At 28.4% G+C, this 21,174-nt stretch overlaps 1 protein-coding gene and 1 long non-coding RNA gene across 2 annotated transcripts in view; both read right to left on the reverse strand.

Moving 5' to 3' along the window:
* Positions 1 to 3,387: 3,387 nt before the first annotated feature.
* Positions 3,388 to 4,087, reverse strand: LOC136076494 (uncharacterized). The gene is made up of 2 exons (XR_010636310.1): positions 3,984 to 4,087; positions 3,388 to 3,875 (listed from the first exon to the last, which is right to left on the reverse strand). It is a non-coding gene; the product is annotated as an uncharacterized LOC136076494 (long non-coding RNA).
* A 5,609-nt stretch (positions 4,088 to 9,696) lies between these two features.
* Positions 9,697 to 21,174, reverse strand: part of LOC100209468 (helicase-like transcription factor) — a 46,832-nt gene continuing 35,354 nt past the window's right edge. Inside the window, exons 9-17 of the mRNA XM_065790689.1 lie at positions 20,051 to 20,145; positions 19,799 to 19,939; positions 12,538 to 12,806; positions 12,267 to 12,446; positions 12,048 to 12,172; positions 11,677 to 11,969; positions 11,282 to 11,575; positions 11,072 to 11,152; positions 9,697 to 10,224 (exon numbers count right to left, since the gene is read on the reverse strand). Coding sequence (XP_065646761.1) covers positions 10,075 to 10,224; positions 11,072 to 11,152; positions 11,282 to 11,575; positions 11,677 to 11,969; positions 12,048 to 12,172; positions 12,267 to 12,446; positions 12,538 to 12,806; positions 19,799 to 19,939; positions 20,051 to 20,145 — 1,628 coding nt within the window. The 3' untranslated portion in view covers positions 9,697 to 10,074. The remainder of the gene's footprint in view (positions 10,225 to 11,071; positions 11,153 to 11,281; positions 11,576 to 11,676; positions 11,970 to 12,047; positions 12,173 to 12,266; positions 12,447 to 12,537; positions 12,807 to 19,798; positions 19,940 to 20,050; positions 20,146 to 21,174) is intronic.

The following is a 21,174-nucleotide window of genomic DNA, read 5'->3' on the forward strand; positions in this document are numbered from 1 at the left end:
CGTTCTAACTAAATTTTTCTTTGTAATATATCGCCCTGTTATTGCCCCGATCGTCTCCAGACGTATAAATTTATTACTAAAAAACGTTTACAAATGTTACATAAAAACGTCAAAGAAGACATTAGAAAGAAGCCATAAATCATTATATAACAATGCAATTGTAAAACTGGCAAATATTATTTAATTCCGTCTTTTTGGACAGTTCTTTTACAAGAAAGGCCTCCGACTGTTTTCGGATACTTTGACGCCATTGTCACGGTTGAGAAGTATTGGAGCGTGTTTTATTTCTTGGTCTCGTTAGAACCCTATTTTTATTTCTCCATTGTATAGACCGTCACCAGAGCATGTGAATTTTTTGACACTGGGTTTACACTTCCGAATTAATTTAGACTTGTTATTCCAAGAATTCACTTTTACTGGACAAAATTCATATCTAAATTAATATTAGGGCTATATTCACTAAAATAAGCATGAGTACTAATATGATGTCTTCGCTTTTTAAAAAGGTGTTACTTTTTCATTTTGTTGTTATGGCTATCTTCATTTTGCTTAGCAACCATCTACTTTTGGTATTTGCAGATATTTTGCGAGTGCTTTGTTTACTAAATTTGGCATGAGTACCAATATGAGAGCGCGTTTCTTTTAAAAGTTAATTTTTTTTCTTTTATTTTTGTTGCTATAAATACTTGTCATGCCTAGTTACAAGATATTTCTTTTAGTTACAAAGAGATAAATTGGTTTTTGAATAAATTTGATTGGATTTTCGACCCATTACTAAATAACTGTTAAACTTTCAAAGAACTATTAAATATTTAGTTAATTAATATTTTAGCAATAAGGAAAACAAGCTATAGTGCAAAAAAAACATTGCCGTTTTATATTACATCGAAAATTTATCGAACAATATAATTGTTTGAAGATTGTTTAAACAATTGTAAAAATTCTGAGGGAAATCTTTTATGATTTGTTCGGTGTGATGTTGATTTACGCAGTCATGAAATAACAGCATCACTGGAAACCAGTCTGTTGATCAGATCAGTATTTGCTTCTCTTCTGGATGTTTTTCGGCTGAGGTTTTTGCGATAAGATTTAAAGTCTTTATTTCTAGCTTCTTGAGAACCCTCTGACACAAGTCCTATGGCTAATGTATGGCTCTGAATTATGTCATGTCCAGGTATCAATACTTTTTTTACAGATTGAGCCATGTTATACGATGGATAAAGGGACATACATAGTCTAACAGTGTCAAAACAAAAATCATAGAGTTTTAAGCAGCTTATTTTATATCCAGAAGATAATGTTACCAAGATAGTGTAAAATCTGAATATAAGGTTTTGATAACTTCAGCTTTTTGGTCATATGCTGCAAAAGCACGTCTTGAAGTATTGTCATAGTTGCTTTATCTAGAACCACCACTTTTGAGGAAATCAACAACAAATCCAAGTTTGTTCATAAAATCAATCTGAGTCTTTTGTTTAGTTACAGATGCCTTCTTTTTTTTGCGTTTGTTAGAATACAAAGAAAAGGTATCTGTTTAGTTACAGAAACGTTTTCTTTTCCATTGCATTTAAAAAACACAAAGAAAAGTTACAGATACCTTATCTTTGAGTTATGTAAATGCAATGTGCACATTCATGTCAAAAAATCAAAGCCAGGTATGGAGACTGGGAAGACCATATTTGAATTCTCTATGAGAATAATCAATGTTAAGGATATCAAGACTGCTTATATTTTTCGGAGAGACACCACACACTGAACCTAATTGTTATGAGTTAGTTGTTCCAGATAATATCGTTTGAACTTTCACATCAATTATTGCAAGCTCAATAATACATTTCACTTGAATAGAAGATCCGCAAACATCTAATAAATTTTTACTCAAGCTTTCTATTTTTAATGCACTGAAGGCTTTCTTTTGTATGCAAAACTTAATGGTCTGCAATAGACTGTGGATGATGACTTTTGATTTCTCCAAATAAGCACATTTTCATTGCTGTTGCTATATCCAGGTAAATCCAATGGAAACAGACAAGTAATGTCAACGATTTTTCACGTTTGAATACGCTGTTCATGTCAGATACTGACAAAACTTGTTTATAAATGCTTTGTCCAGTAGCGCCATTGTTTCTATGCCGTTCAAAATCAAGTGCGTCAGCACAGATTTGCCTGAACTGCACAAATTCTTAGCGTTGATTACTTATTTCTTGCTAGCAATTAAAATACTTCAAGTGTTAGTAATTAAAACTAAAAGTAATTAAATTACTGTTAGTGTTAAATGTTAATTTAGTGTAAATTAAATTACTGTTAGTAAATAAATTACAAACAACTACCGATAGTATCTCAAAGTGGTTTATAAAAAACGAGGTAATACTCAACCTTGGAGTTAGTAAAACGGAGTCCATTTTGTATGGTACAGGAAAATCTCTCTCAAGACAACCAAACACAATGAACGTTTCTTACAACTTTAACTCAATATGTTTCACCTTGAGCTATAAATACCTTGGTATCGACTTAGACCTGGCACTAAACACGAGTAGTTACTTTAACAATGCTTATAAAAAAGCGTGTGGCAGACTAAGACTACTTAAAAAAAAGCAGATATTTGTTAACGCCTCTTGCTGCAGAACGCATTTCTGCTGTTAAATGAAAATAAAACATCTGTTTTATTTTCATTTAGCGAATTAACAAACTGACTTAGAGTGCAAGCTATTTATTTCAACTGCAGTTGATAAATTGCATGGAAACTAAATACTACAACTTGTCACAACAAATTACGGCGAAGACTTATTGAAACTTTTGAGTTAAAAGTATTTACATTCTAGTTTTTTTTATAGTATTGTTTTGTTTCCTTACTTATTTAGCCGTACATACTTACAAGCGTCGTGTAATTAAGATATACAATGATAGCGACGTCAAGAAGAAAACAAACATGTCTCTTTACCAAGAGTACAAGAGAAAAATATACCCTTTACCAAGAGTATGTTTTCAAGAGCTACATCTATAAATTTCATTGATCATTTTCTTTTCACAATGTGATCACCGATAACAAGTTTTGGAAGCGCTAGAGGGAGCAGTAAAAGAGATGCCTCTCTAACAGCAACACCCACCAACCTCCACAACGCACCACTCTCGTGCTTAGTTTTTTCCTTCGTGTTGTTGTAATATACTTTCATAGAAATTGTTTTATATTTTGTTAATAATCTGGTAAAATTAACAATGATAAAAATCAAAAATAAATAATGAGCATTTAAACCAGGTTGCACAACAAATAACAATGTTGGAGAAATTGTTGAGAGAAAGAGAACTAATCTTTTTTAGACGAAAATCCCTACAGGGTCCTAGAGGTTTTCGAACATTTACAGCCTTTTTATATAGCCGACAACAACATAATCTTGTTTATATTTTATTATTTACATGAGTTAAATATATATTACTTATAACATTTAAAAAACTTTTTTTTCATAAAACCAAAAACTCTTGTAAAAAAGCGTCTCTTTTGTGAAGTTTTACAAATACTGTCATCTTTATTTTTGTCGGTGTTCTTCGAAAGAGAACAACTGGAGTCGGTTACACAACTTTGAGTGGTTAATAAACCATTTTCTATAAGATCATTGCACTCTATTTTACTAACGTTTGATGACAAATTTTGAATAAAAGCTCTATGCGAGGATTTGTTGCATTTTTTCTCATGAACACATTCTGATTATAAATCATATTATTGGCGTTAAAAGTCAAGAGACTGTTGATCAACGGCAGCGATGCACTAACATCGACGTTTTTTGACTGCACGCAAACTTCAGATAATGCTCTACTTTTTGTACATTTTAATGTTGATAAGTGTGGCGAAGAAGCGGATTTCTCTAAAACGTTGCTTTCTAAAACAAAACAAAAATACTAAATAATGAAGAGCTTGTTAATGGCTTTACATTTTTAAACCCAAGTTTCAAATAAACAAAGAACTTTGAATATACGTCAAGACCTACCTGCGTTACAGTTGTTGTCGACAACGGCTTTTATAGAACTTTGGTTACCGAATTCACTTAAGCTACTTTTTCTATCATAAATAGGCATTTCATGAATGTTAACCAAGAGAACGGAAAAGTGGAAGAGAAGGTCTTTCGTTAACAGTTACTGTTTTGAGTAGCATTTCAGACGCTGCACGTTTTGTTTTATGAATACATATTTGAGAAACTTCATCGGCAACTAATTGTTCTTTGCTTTTTCTTGTATACCTGCGTTCTGTTTTTAACGGCTTCATATCAAAAAGTTCGTTGAAATCAAAATACGAAGTAGTTTGAACAAGTTCAATGTTTTTCGAATAAAGCAACTCACTCATTTCTTTAAATACGATAGCTTCTCTTATTAATGAAGGACAAACATTTTGTTTATCAGCCTCTAAAAATGAAAAGAAACCGAAACTTAGTACATTATATTTTGTTCACTCCATTGATCTTTACAGTTGATTTTGAGAGTCAAAAAACTAATGAATTGTTTTGTACATTTTTATTATTGTTTAATGTCTAACGATGGAAAACGGAAAGGTCAAAAATACTTATCAGTTAAACAATCAGGCTTATTAATTTAATGCAATACTCTTAGACAAATTGTTTGCTTTTTTGTTTGTGAGAGCCCCAAACAACATTTTAAATACAGTTTTGACATTTCTTTTTGAAAGAAAATGAGATTAAATATCCTACCTTGTTTAGCTATGGAGTATTTTGATATTTCGAAATCTTCGATTTTTTCATCCAAGTCAATGTGTATTTTAAATTCATTTAAATTTTTTCTTTCGACTAAATAAAAGTATTATGTTAAGTATTATGTTAAATATTATTCAAAAGATAAATTCGCAAAGATTTACTACGATTGTTTATTACGAATGTTTATTTGCTTAAATTAAAGAGTTAACTTAACTTGCACTGCAGAAGGGCATTTAACCAAGAAGTTAATGCCTCCTACTTTATTAATGTCGTTTACTTAGTCCAAGTCGGCCGAGAAGGGGCCCGACGTTCAATGCCTTGGGCCTCTTTGTTCTAAGTCAGAACAAAGAGGCCATTGAACGTCTAACTAATACGCGATGGCTGCTAACACTAACGTAAAAAATTTATTATAAATAATAAATGTAAACGACAAGAAACTTTATAAAACTTTTTTAATGAGCTTTTAGAACTATATTTAATATAAGCTACTTCTGATTATAGTTTACATGATTCTGTAAACTATAATCTCTATATACGATTATATAAAATAAATTTCGTTACATGGTCACATAAAATACCTGCTTGAAATTGTTTGATCTTAGTAAATCTTTTAGTTCTTAGGTTATTAAGGGTGCTATGGCGCTAACAAATATCTAACATTTGAAGTAGTATTTTTTCATTGTTCTGTTTTCCATTATTTTTATCATTATTATTATTATAATTTTTTTTATTATTAATTTTTTTATTATTTTTTTTTTTTTTTTTTGCTTTGCCTACCACAGTATGTCCAGATGTAAATAGACGTTGTTCAAAAATAATATGTTAGAACATGGGTACTAGTGTTTTTTGAATATTTTGAGAACATGGTTACTAGTATAGTATATAGTTGATAGCATAGTATATAGTATAGGTAGTGATCCGGTCATCAAAAATCGTTGTAAATCAATGCGTATGAAATGAATATATGAAATATTTTATAGCTAAATTATAAAAAGAAGTTTATCAAACTTTCACCATTTTAGTACTGGTTTCGGCATCAAAAAATAAGAGCATTTTTATCTTGAATAAAGGTTAACCTTAACATTCTTTTAGTCCTAAGCAAATTTGGTTAGCGCGTTTTTGATCAGCCTCTTAACGGTAATAAAAACGCTGGTGAGACGAAGGTGTTAAGGATTTAACTGTCTTTGAAGGTACAGCAAGATAAAATTAAAAAAATAAATGCTTTAATAATTTGGATTTGATGGCATAGACTCGTTTATAAAGTCAAATAAATTTATATATTAGCTTATTTGCAAAAAATTATAAATGCTTACTTAATAAAAACTTATAAAGCCTATTAAAAACAAAAAATAAAGAACTATGTATGCCTTTTAACAAAATAAACAATAAAAAAAACGTATATGATAAAGTATTTACCTTTGGTTTCAAACATCTTTTACTTTATTATAATATACTTTTCAATTGTAAATATTTTTTTCAAAATAATTTTGTATTTTTTAAAGATACTTTAAAAACGATTTTAATTGATAAACTGCTTCTATCACTTCAAATTTCAAAGTTGAAATGTTAAGAATATCATTTGTTTGCAAATTATAAAAAAAAAAAACAATTTGACGTCATACTTAGGGTTTACATGGTAAAAAAGGTGAAAAATTGATTTAGAATTATTTGACGTCACATTTTGAGCCTTATTTTCGTCCTTGTTTTTAAAACTTTTACATATTATGTTTTAATTGTTTCAATGTCATATCTTGTTGTACGCGAATGTGTGTATTTAAAGTATCAAAGATAAACACCACCTGCGTTCTAACTAAATTTTTCTTTGTAATATATCGCCCTGTTATTGCCCCGATCGTCTCCAGACGTATAAATTTATTACTAAAAAACGTTTACAAATGTTACATAAAAACGTCAAAGAAGACATTAGAAAGAAGCCATAAAATATTATATAACAATGCAATTGTAAAACTGGCAAATATTATTTAATTCCGTCTTTTTGGACAGTTCTTTTACAAGAAAGGCCTCCGACTGTTTTCGGATACTTTGACGCCATTGTCACGGTTGAGAAGTATTGGAGCGTGTTTTATTTCTTGGTCTCGTTAGAACCCTATTTTTATTTCTCCATTGTATGACCAGTCACCAGAGCATGTGAATTTTTTGACACTGGGTTTACACTTCCGAATTAATTTAGACTTGTTATTCCAAGAATTCACTTTTACTGGACAAAATTCATATCTAAATTAATATTAGGGCTATATTCACTAAAATAAGCATGAGTACTAATATGATGTCTTCGCTTTTTAAAAAGGTGTTACTTTTTCATTTTGTTGTTATGGCTATCTTCGTTTTGCTTAGCAACCATCTACTTTTGGTATTTGCAGATATTTTGCGAGTGCTTTGTTTACTAAATTTGGCATGAGTACCAATATGAGAGCGCGTTTCTTTTAAAAGTTAATTTTTTTTCTTTTATTTTTGTTGCTATAAATACTTGTCATGCCTAGTTACAAGATATTTCTTTTAGTTACAAAGAGATAAATTGGTTTTTGAATAAATTTGATTGGATTTTCGACCCATTACTAAATAACTGTTAAACTTTCAAAGAACTATTAAATATTTAGTTAATTAATATTTTAGCAATAAGGAAAACAAGCTATAGTGCAAAAAAAACATTGCCGTTTTATATTACATCGAAAATTTATCGAACAATATAATTGTTTGAAGATTTGTTTAAACAATTGTAAAAATTCTGAGGGAAATCTTTTATGATTTGTTCGGTGTGATGTTGATTTACGCAGTCATGAAATAACAGCATCACTGGAAACCAGGATTCTGTTGATCAGATCAGTATTTGCTTCTCTTCTGGATGTTTTTCGGCTGAGGTTTTTGCGATAAGATTTAAAGTCTTTATTTCTAGCTTCTTGAGAACCCTCTGACACAAGTCCTATGGCTAATGTATGGCTCTGAATTATGTCATGTCCAGGTATCAATACTTTTTTTACAGATTGAGCCATGTTATACGATGGATAAAGGGACATACATAGTCTAACAGTGTCAAAACAAAAATCATAGAGTTTTAAGCAGCTTATTTTATATCCAGAAGATAATGTTACCAAGATAGTGTAAAATCTGAATATAAGGTTTTGATAACTTCAGCTTTTTGGTCATATGCTGCAAAAGCACGTCTTGAAGTATTGTCATAGTTGCTTTATCCAGAACCACCACTTTTGAGGAAATCAACAACAAATCCAAGTTTGTTCATAAAATCAATCTGAGTCTTTTGTTTAGTTACAGATGCCTTTTTTATTTTGCGTTTGTTAGAATACAAAGAAAAGGTATCTGTTTAGTTACACAGAAACGTTTTCTTTTCCCATTGCATTTAAAAAACACAAAGAAAAGTTACAGATACCTTATCTTTGAGTTATGTAAATGCAATGTGCACATTCATGTCAAAAAATCAAAGCCAGGTATGGAGACTGGGAAGACCATATTTGAATTCTCTATGAGAATAATCAATGTTAAGGATATCAAGACTGCTTATATTTTTTCAGAGTACCACACACTGAACCTAATTGTTATGAGTTAGTTGTTCCAGATAATATCGTTTGAACTTTCACATCAATTATTGCAAGCTCAATAATACATTTCACTTGAATAGAAGATCCGCAAACATCTAATAAATTTTTACTCAAGCTTTCTATCTTACTTTTAATGCACTGATCTTCTTTTGTATGCAAAACTTAATGGTCTGCAATAGGCTGTGGATGATGACTTTTGATTTCTCCAAATAAGCACATTTTCATTGCTGTTGCTATATCCAGGTAAATCCAATGGGAACAGACATGTAATGTCAACGATTTTTCACGTTTGAAAACACTGTTCATGTCAGATACTGACAAAACTTGTTTATCAATGCTTTGGCCAGTGGCTCCATCAATACAAGTCTTACACGTGAGTGCTCTTGTTTTATTTGTTTTGTGTTCATAATCAAGTGCCTTAGCAAATTTGAACCTATTATAATATTATTATTTTCTTTATTACCTACGGTAAATATTTTTTACAGTAGGTATAGAATAAAATATATAGGAAGATCCAGGTTGTTGCGATAACGGTTATTGAAATAAAGTGAGGTTTATATTAGAAAGATGATTATTCGATTTAATTTACACAGTGCGTGTCATATATCTTGAAAAATAAAGGTAAATAAAAGCTCCGGTATTCCGGAGGTTTTTATTTACCTTTATTTTTCAAGATATATGACACGGACTGTAAATTAAATCAAAAAATCATCTTTCTAATATAAATCTCACTTTATTTCAGTAACCGTTATCGCAACAACTTGGATCTTCCTATATTTTTGAAAGGTATAGTACTCGATGAGTCATCTGTAGATGACTCATCGAGTACATGAGTCAAAGGTACCATTCGTCATCTAGGATTAACTCTTACTTCCGATCTTTCTTGGAAACCATATATCAAACCTATTTCAAAATTAGCATCAGCTAAGGTTGCATCTCTGGATTTGATTCTTTATAGATCTCAAATCCGTCCTTGTATGGAATACTGTTGCTACATCTGGAGCGAATCTTTGAATGATGCCTTTTCTCATATCTTTAATTAATAAGATTTGTTTTTATGTAAATATTTATTTCATTTATTTCACTCAACAAATTTAATTTTAAAAAGGGCTAAGTGAAAACCAATTAACTTAAAATTGATAAAAATGGAAAATGAATTTTCCATTTTCCTGTTAATTATTTAAGTTTATGATGAAAACCGTGCTTTTATCATAAACATAAATAATTTTATAAAGTTCTTAGTAAGTTATTTTACACTAGAAAGCGGCGAATTTGCCTTACTAATAAAGGTACAACAAATATCTCATAAAGTAGACAAAAATATATATTTGAACTTAAAACCTTTGTAAATAGAGTCAAACACTCTTACTAAGACTTTTAAGAAGTTTAAAGACGGCTGTTATGTACAATCTTTTCCATTCTTTTATTTTATCAACTTTATTTCGCATTAAAACTAAATGATTTGATTTATCTGATAAACATGATAGCACAAGAGTGTTTACCAAAAATTAAAAAATAAAACAATTACTTATAAATCCAAATTTTATAATCTTTAGTTTTTCTTTGATCCTTAATTTTTTTATGAATCCACGTCGAGAACTCTACATTTTTTGAAAACGGATCCTAGATCTTTGAACAATTTCGGCTGATTTGACTCTTCCGGATCCGAATCCAAGCTTTTTATGAGATGGAGTTAAAAGATTTTATAAAATCTTTATGCTACAAATATTGAAATTTGTTCAAAAAAGTTTATAACCTTCACGATTTATTCCTAAATCACGGACAAATTGTTCATTTATTCATAAATCGAGAAGATTTTGTGCGTCCAAAATCCGCCTTTTCTGTTTTTCTTTAGCCGTTTCCATTTTGCCAAAAGCATTTGACATTAACTCGCGCTTCTTTTCTTGCAGTTCTAGCATTTTTTCTTCTACAGAATCTTCTACAATGAACTAAAAAAAAAAATACAAGATGAATTTAAAATAATTTATTACGTTTGCAGCATCACCTGATTGTAAAACAACATCATTGTCTATACTAATAAATTCTATGCTAAATTTGTTGGCGCGATTTCTTTCTTTTGATTTAAATCCAACTTGGAATGGAATTTTTAGTGCACAAGATTACTTTTTTAACACTTTGAGGTATAAACTCCAAACTAAATTGTAAATGGTGTAAGGCGGTAAAATGTAATTATAGCAAAACTATTATTTAAAAAATCACAGCAATATAAACGGTATGTTGATCAGAACTGAAAACAAAAATAAAATACTATCCAGCTTTTTTAAAAGAGCATTAAACTTTGTATGAAACTAGATCGAATTTCTTTTTATATTTCAAATTATATCATACACCTTATTTTTTATTTTTTCAAACTCAAAACTCAAACTTCATAAAATCTCTCGTTATTCAAAATTTATTACTATGTGACAGATTTGAAACCCTATCCTCCCATTGTGTTTACAGAGAATAACAAACTATTAAAAAAAAAAACTGATTTAAAATTTAATTACTAAATTAGTTAGATATATTTCCGGTTATAATGTAGTCATTATTTAATTAATTTAATTTTTTAGCCCAAGAATCCTTTTTATAAAAAAAATTAATTCAATTTCTATTTTTTCTTAGGGGCACTTTTACCATAACAATTTGTAATATGTATATAGAATATAATATATATCTTCTCATCTTAAGCAATGGTTGCCCCTATGTTTATTGATATTTTTCTATTAATAATTAAGTTTATTAAAGAAAATAAATTTCCTTAGACAGAAATACAAACAAATACACATAATTTACCTTATAAATTTTAACTTCATCGATTTGACCAAGTCGATGACATCGATCAAAGCACTGATCTTCAGTTGCAGGATTCCATGCCTTTAATAACAACAATATATATATATATATATATATATATATATATATATATATATATATATATATATATATATATATATATATAAAGATCTTGAAAAGTTGCAAGAAAAGCACAACAGAAAAAATCACCGGATCCATAAGAAAAACTCGTGTTGCTTTTGTCAAATTTATACCAAGTCCACCAGCTTTTAAAGATAAAAGCATAATAGTTGGTGAGTTATCTGATACAGAAGAAAAAAGCGATATAGCAGTGTTGCGCTGTTGAAAAGACATTTTCCCATCTAAACGAACGAATTTGTAATGAGATTCACTTAGCGGTTTCTCTAATAGATCCAAGAAGCTTGAAAATTGTGAAACGACTAAGTGTTTACGGCAAGCGTTTTCCTCTCTCTCTTTATTAAGCAGGGTAATTAAAGTGTCAACCTGATTAGTTTGAAAATTACAAACATTATAGCGTTTTTATTAATATAAAGTAATGTATTGAGAACAATAATGTGATAAAAAATTTTAAAAATTTAAAACACCTTTGAGCTTGAACTCCATTTTTCAGAGCAAGTTATAGACGGGTTATCTTCATTTACTTCCGGTTCAACAAGTTTATCTTTTGTAACTTCATTTCTACATAGAGGGCATTTTGGTTTATCAGTACGAATCACATCTTCAATGCATTGTTTACAAAAAAGATGTGCGCAGTGGGTTATAACTGGTTGATTGAGTGAATCTAAACAAACTGGACACTCTTCATCACCAGACGATAGAAGAACAGCCAAAATTTGTTGCAGTTTTTTTACAAATTCTGTAGATGAGGTTGGATGAGCTAAATATAGAAAAACTTATATAACTAAAGAAATAACTTTCTATTAAACATTGCAAAAAAAAAATGGCTTAAGCTTACAAAATTTAGATGCAAAATCTACAATTTGCATGCATAACTTTGGGTGGCAACACAGTTGGCGTAGTCTCATTAAAACTACAAGGACATGAGCAAAGTTTTCATTCAATGAGTTTTCTTTTACATAACTAAAAATATAAAATTAATTAAATACCTTCATTTATAAATAAAAAACTCAAAATCTTCTTTATATTGTTGAGAATGAAAAACACAGATATTCACCTTTCCAATATAGAACGACCTTCATTTTTAAACATGTTATAAAGATCTCTTTCTTCTTTCGTGAGTTTAATTTTTTGAATAAAAATAGTTTTTTCTGGAAGTTCAATCAAACTTTTTCCATTCACTTTGTTTGATTTTGTTCGACGCAATGAGATTATTGACATTAGTTTTTGGAGTCGTCTGCAAAGAGAAAAAATATGAATTGCAATAAAGACATTTTTTTTTTGAAAACTTAATAAGCCTTTATTGCATGAATTTTTCTTGAACTTACTTAATAGATCCTTTTTCATTATTTTGAATAGGCCTCTCCACTGATCTGGTCCACCATTCTCTCTTTGTAAATGGCTCTATACGCAAAAAATTAACAACAGACCATAAATCTTTTATTGAGTTTTGAACTGGAGTCCCAGTAATCAACCAGCGTCGTTCTGCATCTAGTGCTAAGCAAGCTTTTGATTGACTTGTAGATGTATTTCTTATAACATGACTTTCATCAAGTATGACACGCAGCCATTTTACTTTGTGCAGTGTTGACGAAACCTAAAATGAAACACTCAAAATCAAAATAATTATTAAATATTTATCTAAAAATTACAAAGAATCATGGATTCAAACATTAAATATTATGTGTTTAAATTTAATTAATGTTCTATATTATTTATAATATACTAAATGTATTAAGCTATATTAGGGTAAACAGTACAGTTATTGGGCAGAGACAGTTATTGGACACTACATAACTTATGTTTAAAAAATAAGAGCAGATTTGAAAAAATTGTGCAATATTGTCAAAGATGCCTCCATAAACAATTTTGCCATGCGTCTAATCCTTTCTTTACTGGCTAACTCTACAATATTGATATGACAATATGACAAAAACGTGTTTGTTGTCCTGTACTGTGTGTGCATTATAATAGCAAATTTTCTTGCAAAATTAATTAAAACTTTTTAAAACGTAAGTATAATAATATTTCATTTGAAAATATGTACAAAAAAATATAGTTATAAAAAGTGCATGAATTTCAAACAATCTAATCCATGGTTCTAATCGTTCATGTGTCTAATAGCTATACTTTTCAGCCTGTTTTTTGTTATTCCAATAACTATACTGTTTAGCCTATATTAATTTTAAGTTCTCTATATACTTTTTCTTACTTAAATTAAATCAAATCAAAGTTAAAATTTTTGAAAATTTTTTCAAAAAAAGAACTTCTAGAAGTAAAATACTAACTTTTTTATTTGTATATAAACTGAGCAAAAATTTTTGAGACAAGTATTTTTATTTCTATTTAAAATATTTTCTATTAACCTAAAAGAAATAATTGTATTTGAATTAATTAGAAATTAATTCAAATACAATTATTTCATGAAATTAAACATAAAAATGTTTGAATTTGTGTTTTATTAAATACACATTCAACATTAACCCTGACTATGACTAAGGCCGGCGCAAAGAATGTGTGTGTGCAGTGGCGGATTACCCACTAGGTACACTAGGCACGTGCCTAGGGGCCCTAGTGTAGAAGGGGTCCCAAAATTAAAAAATACTAAAAAATTTTTTTTGTAAACATTATATTTTTATCTAAAAAATGTTTTCTAATTTTGTATTTATTCACTCAAGAAATGAGAATTTATTTAAAATTTTATTTTGAAACAAACGAGTGTAAAATTTAATGTTAAAAACAAATACTACTAAAAATTTTAGTTGTGAGAACACATTAATATAAAACTTGCATATTCAAATCATTATGCGAAACGAGTAGAATTTCTAACTCTTTGAGCAACGGCAATAATGCATTGTTTCTAAGAAAAAAGAAAATCAAACTTTTCAAACAGCCAATAGTATAAGAGAAAAGCGTGCGTAACTATGCGCACTATTCAACGTTAACTGTAGTATTAATATTAAGATAACTCAAGTCGTTTCGCTTTTTTACTTTGTTTACTTTACCAATAAGTTATAATTTTAAATTTATTAATAAAAAGAAAAACAGGTAAGGAAAACTAAAGTTTAATTTAAATAAAAAACAAAATTTAATTATTTACTTAAATGTATTTAAGCACCATGAAAAGGCAATATTTAAGCGGAGCTGAAAAAAGAAAATTACATGAAAAGAAGATGAAGGAAGTTGCAAAAGGACAAATGTCATTGCTAGGATTTATTGATAAACCATCGACATCAACTTCAACATCTTCAACTACCAGAACTAAATTGTGGTGGTAATGATACTGATATGCAGGAGGCGACAAACGCAAATACAATGCTAATGAACGAAGGGAATTTTAATCCATTGGAGGAAGACTCTATTCCTATTGAATTGGAATTTTAACTACGACACTATTAGTAATGATCCTGCCGACTGAAAATCCTCTGAGGAGCTAATATCTTATTTTGTCGAAAAAGAATATATCCCACAAAATGTGGAACTTGACAATGCAGCATTTATAAACTCTACTGTGCAGGTAATCGGAAATAAACAGCGTTTTCTTTCAAAATCAATGTTTAAACGTAAAATGATAAATGGCGAAGAAGTAGATTTTACATGGTTAATTTTTTCTCTAAAGACCAAAATGTTTTGTGGTGCAAATTATTTTCTCCTACATTAACTGAAATATTAATAACGGGATTTAATGATTGGAAAAATGTGGCATTGCGATTGTTATCACATGAAAATAGTCATTTACATTCTTGTTCAGAGTTGGTCTACTCGATCAAAAAAGCAAAGTTTAAATTTTTGTAAATTATATGAATCTCAATGTGACTATTGGAGAAAGGTTTTGCAAAGAATTATGGATGTTATTTTATTTTCGACCATGAACTGATTCACTTCCATGACCACATAAACATTTAGATTGGTTAGAACAAATTAAATGCAGATGTAAACATTTTTGAAATTTTTAAAGATATTCTATCTAAACGTGGCAAATGCTTTTAGGATATATTTAACAATAGTGTGTGATGTCTGCGAAGGTGAAAGATCATTTTCGAAGTTAGCGCTTATTAAAAATCAAAAACGTTTTGTTATCTTTTTAAAGATATTCTATCTAAATCTAAATTTTTATCTAAACGTGGCAATTGCTTTTAGGATATATTTAACAATAGCGTGTGATGTCTGCGAAGGTGAAAGATCATTTTCGAAGTTAGCGCTTATTAAAAATCAAAAACGTTTTGTTATGTGCCAAGATTGATTAAATGCATTAAGCATTATATGCATTGAACTTGATTTTGTAAAAGAATTGAATTATGCAGAATTGATTTCTAAATTTGCCGTGGCAAAAGCAAGAAAAATAGATATATTTAAAAAGCTAAATACTTATATATAGTTTATGAACAATTTGTTTTTCTGTGTGTAATTGTAAGCCAAACACACACACCATCAATAAACTTTTGTTCATTTAGTTGGCAAATTTAACCCTTTTAGAAAAGTCAGTCGGCAAATGTAGACCCTTTAGACAAGTCAGTTTGAATATGTCGACTAGGCAGTAGGTAAATTTCAAAAAATGAGAACTTTTTTTTCAGTCAGCAAAAATTGTAATGGCACCCCCTCCCCCCTCCTCCCCTTGATACCGACTGGTGCCTGTCCTGCCCAGACAGCAAGTTTAAATTGGCCTAATGTAAGTTTTAACATTGGCAAATTTATTCTGTTGGGCCAACATTTAGCCAATATTTTTTCAGCGTAATATTTCACTTCTCCAAATCTGTTTTTCACAAATATCGTATTAAGTTTGGCCAACATTTGGCCAATGAAGTATCGGCTCAATATTTTGCTATAAAAATCTGTTCTTACACTAATGCCGTAGCGCTGTTGAGCGAATATTCGGCCAATGCAGGTGCGGATCATTTTATTGGTATATCTTAAAAACTTGTTGCATAACATTTTTTTTAAATGGTATCATTTTACAAAATAAAGAAAGGTTTTGGAATCTTTCCATTTTTTTTAGATTATAAAAATAAACAAAATAGGCAATATTTATAAATCTTCTAAGAATCTTAGAAGGTTACCTCATAAGCAGTCAACTTCAAGATGTTCTTGTAACTTAATGTTTTTTTTTTTTTTTTTAATAATAAAATATTAAATAACATTTAAATAATGTGCTTATAACATTTTACTACAATCTAAATGTAAAAATAAAGGCAATAATCAAATTATCTTTGTGTAAGATTTTCCAGTTATTTTTTTTAATACTTATTACTGTATGACATTTCAAATGTTTGATTTATTTAATAAAGAAGATATTTAAAATGTCTTCTTTATTAAATAAATCAAACATTTGAAATGTCATACGGTAATAAGTATTAAAATTTTTTTTTTTTTAATTTATTCATAATAGTTTAATTTTTAGTTCATATTTATCATTCATATTTAGTTTGCACAATACAGTTAATGACTTTAAGCTTATACATTAACTTTAGTTATAACGTAATTATTAATAAATTGATTTATAGATTTTTATACCAATGCAAAATTGAACTTAGCAGAAGGCTAAACTTCTGATCTGAAGACAAAAAAGGAAGACAGCAAAAATGATCAGCCAAAATAAAGATTAAAGAGACAAAAAATTGTGTATATCTTGGTGTAGACGATTCCTCAGATTATTTTAGTAATGATTTATCATTAATTTCATATAATAATAAAAAAAATATTAATAAATTTTTGGAATTTACCTGTAACTCCAAACTCTTTGCAGAAGTTCAATGTTTGTTCTTAGAAGTTGAATGAACAAAGTTTATTAAATGGTAAGCTTTAATTCAAAAGTCTTTTTGTTTGATGATTGGAAATCTTCATTCATAGCTTTAACTTTTACAATTTTTTAAAGACTTTTTTATTTCATCAGCCAAGAACCAAGAGAGTGTATGTCCACTAATTTTTAAAATATTTTTGAAAGTTAAATCATTCTTGAGACTAGATTTATTGGACACATATCCCATTGATTGTTGAATATATATTGATTATAAACAGAAAAAACATAAAATGTGGATATACGGCCTTTTTATTCTCGGCTGACGATATACTACAGTCAAAAAGTCAGAGTGTTAATGAACATTTTATTGTGCATTAATCAGCATATCAAAGCTTACACCAACTTTAAAATCCATTTGAAATCAACTCTTAGGAAAGAAAACATAATATTCATATGAGTTTAGAGTTTTAACAGTTGCCGATGATTCATTATTATTTATTATATAAACATTTATTTAGTTCCATCAAAAAGACTAAAGTAATACAATATTTTTATAGATGATATAATTTTTAAAAGTTTTGTCATTATTAATATTCAGAATAAAAATATTTCAAAAAATTATTTACAAACATTGGAGAAACATTGTTTTACAGTGAAGTCAATCTCAAATGATAACAAGAATTGTTTTGCATCAGCGTCAGAAATTGAATGCACACCAGCAAATTCCATAATTCATAAAAATATTATGAATCCATTTGCAAGTATATACTTTTATCATTAAAATTTTGTCCCTCTGTCTTTAACTTTATTTGCTTTATTAGTGATTGTTGTATTTACTTTCATAAAGTCTAAATGTTGTATGTAATTTGTTGTATAATTTCTTAAGAATATTATTAATTTTATTGTTTTAAGATAAAATTGTATCCCCTAAAGATATGCAGATATTATTGGCCCAATTGGCAAGTATTGAAGTACAACTTGGTGAACTACAAAACTTATCAAATTTAATTTTAAGCATAATTAGAAAGAGTAACAAAGATACGCCAATTAATAAATTGCCTGACAGTGTTATTACCACTAAGAGCAGTAGAGAACTTAAGTACTCTAGAAGAAAAATTAAGTAACAAGAAAATGCTTAAGCAAATGGTAAATATTTTTTTATGATTCGTTTATGCATTTCATATGATATCTTTATACAAATTATGTACTTTAAACAAAATACTCTTTGAAGGTTTTTTGTAAATGAGATTTTATATTAATTTAAGTCTAACCAAAAGTTATTTTAATTATTGCAAGGTTGTATATTTTTGCAGGTTAATTATTTGGGACAAATTGGAGTTTAAGACAAAGGTTGTATATTTTATTCACTAAGAATAATTTTTTAAAATGGTCTAGCCATAAAATTAAACTATGCACGGAGAAGAAAAAAAATCGGAATAGGAAAAATGTTGATTATATCAACATATGCAATCAACATTGCTATTGATAAGTGATTTAGAAAAGTTATTTTTTTCAGTTTCAATTTTGCATTACACAATTACTTTCAATTTGTTATGTTTCTTTGTTGCATAATTAAACAAACAACTCATTTTTTTGCAGAAGCTGTGAAGTCAAATAAGCATGGCTTATGCAGGCATGTGATAGAGATGGTGGAAGAAACGATGATAGCCGTGGGCAACAACAATTCAATAACAAGTAGTTCAGCCATTATCGAAACTTTCATAAATAATTATTAAATTTTTTAGGGAATTTTTTTATTTAAAATTCAATGTGTTAGTTTTTGGTTTATGTTTGGTGTTTGCAATATGTATATTTAACAGAGAAATTATGTAAATTAAATAAATTTTTATACTTGTATCATACATTGTTGTTTTTATTTCTCTATAAATTTCAATGTAGCAATGTAAATTATCTATTTATAACAATGATCTAATGTTGTATAAAACGTTAGGCCAATATACAACATTTGTTGTTGAAATTCAGCATATAGCAAATTTATAATAACATTTGCCTAACATTTTATACAATATTGGCCTAATGTTACATACGATATTGGGCCAATGTTGTATACAACGTTAGGCCAATGTTGAATACAACGTTAGGCCAATGTTGTAAACAACATTGAGCCATTGTCGGGTAAACGTTGTATACAACATTGGGCCAATGTTGTGCACAATGTTGGGCCAATGCCTAACCAATTATCAAACCCACATTGGACCAACATGGAATTTCAGGGTTGGGCCGATGTAAACTTGTTATCTGGGTGTCTATACCTATATCTATATGTCTGTTCTTATATGTTATCATTTACTTTAATCTTATATGATTAATGTTCTTCTTCAATGATTCTTCTAATGTGCAATCATCCGATCTATTTTTATGTGACTATGGTTCATTCTATTTTTATTTGAATGACTACATACTCATATGACTACAGCTTATGCTTTTCTTATATCTATAGAAAGAGTCTATAGCCCATTCTAAAATCTTATGACCTATTCCAACATGATTGATTTATAAACTTCTAATGTTTGTGTTCTTGAGATAAAAACAAATGAGATAAAATAAATGACTAAATAAAAAAATAGTCTCAGTTTATCATAGCAACAGAATAACAATAAACTAACTCAAGAATAACAATAAGTTAAATGTATTTTGTACACACAATACATCTAAACATATTTACAAGTATTGCTACTAACTATTAAGGTAGTATTTTTGAAGGTAATATCATAAGTGAGGCAAATATCTCTGCAATATTTTACAGAACATTTTACCACGTCTCAATCTATTGTTATCGCCAAAAAAAGTAAAAAATCAGTAAAAATAACAAAATAGAATTTAAAACATACTTTAAAATCGGAGCATAATGTCTGATAAGTTGTCAAGACCACATCTTTTTTAGACAATTTTTCAGGGTCTTGCATTTTATCATTACCATAATAAGTATAGACATCAAGAGAATTTTCTATAAGGTGCATCTTTATTTGCTCCTATAATGATTAAAAAATAGCAAAAAACTTTTTCTATAATGCAGTATTTTTAATGTTTTTAACTTTTTCATCACAAAATATTAATAACATTATAAGGCAAAATTAAACTACCTGCCAATTAGATAGCACAGACACAGGGCAAACAATCAAAGTAGCCCTTGGTCCAGGAAATTCAACTCTGGTGCAATTAAATGAAGGTGAGTTTTCTAATATATAGTAATTTATAAATATAATAATAAAATAAAAAGGCCTCAGATTATTTAAACTATTTCAAGGAATATTAGATTTAGGGACAACCTTTTTAATTTTTACTAAACCCTTGTATACTTAAAAAAATGTATAAACTTCTAATTGATTAAAACTTTTTTTTTCAATGTCTGAATAAAAAATCAATTAGTTCAAATAAAATATAAAATGCTAGAAGCCATAAACAGAAGTAATAAAAATAAATAGAAAATTACAAAAACAACTTTTATTAAAACTTTAAAAGTAAAGAATGAAATAAAATGAAAAAAGTAAATGTTTGATGAGTGAAGAATTTTTGAAAATTGTTTTTTGTTGGCACAAAAATCCTGTTGCAAATTTTCAAAAGTTTAAATTACTTCCCTTATATTTTAATGCTGAAATGTTCCAACCTCTAATACTCTTATTTTGTAAATTGAAAAAAATAATTCATTAAAAAATTATACTATAATTTGAAAAACATTTGACAAAAAAAACTTTTCTGAAATTTAATCATTAGATAAAGAGGTTAACATTTCAGAGATAGAGGTTAACATTACAGAGATAAAAAATGTTTCATTCGTTCATGTTATAAATAGGTTACAACATTACAGAGATAAACAATGTTTCATTCATGTTATAAATAGCTTAACATTACAGAGATTGTTAAACAATGTTTTATTCATTCATTCATCAGAAAAAAACAGTTTCTTTAGAAAAATAGAGTGGAAAACATGTCTTAAGTAAAATAAATAAAAATTCAGTATTTTTAAGTGACATGTTTTTTTTTTAAATTACCTTGTTGATTAGGTTGTTCCAAAGATACAATAGGTATAGAATCAAAAGGTATAAAACGTATTCTCATATTATATGCCTTAAATAAAAGATAACTGCCAAATTTTAGGTTTCTAAACCATTATAAATTGTCAGATATCCATTTATCTTAATGTTTAATTCTTAAGTAATAAAACAAAATCTTAAGAAAATAACTTAATTTCATTTTTTTTTGGTTA

The sequence above is a fragment of the Hydra vulgaris genome, chromosome 02 (assembly GCF_038396675.1).
Source record: "Hydra vulgaris chromosome 02, alternate assembly HydraT2T_AEP".
Taxonomy (NCBI): Eukaryota; Metazoa; Cnidaria; class Hydrozoa; order Anthoathecata; family Hydridae; genus Hydra; species Hydra vulgaris.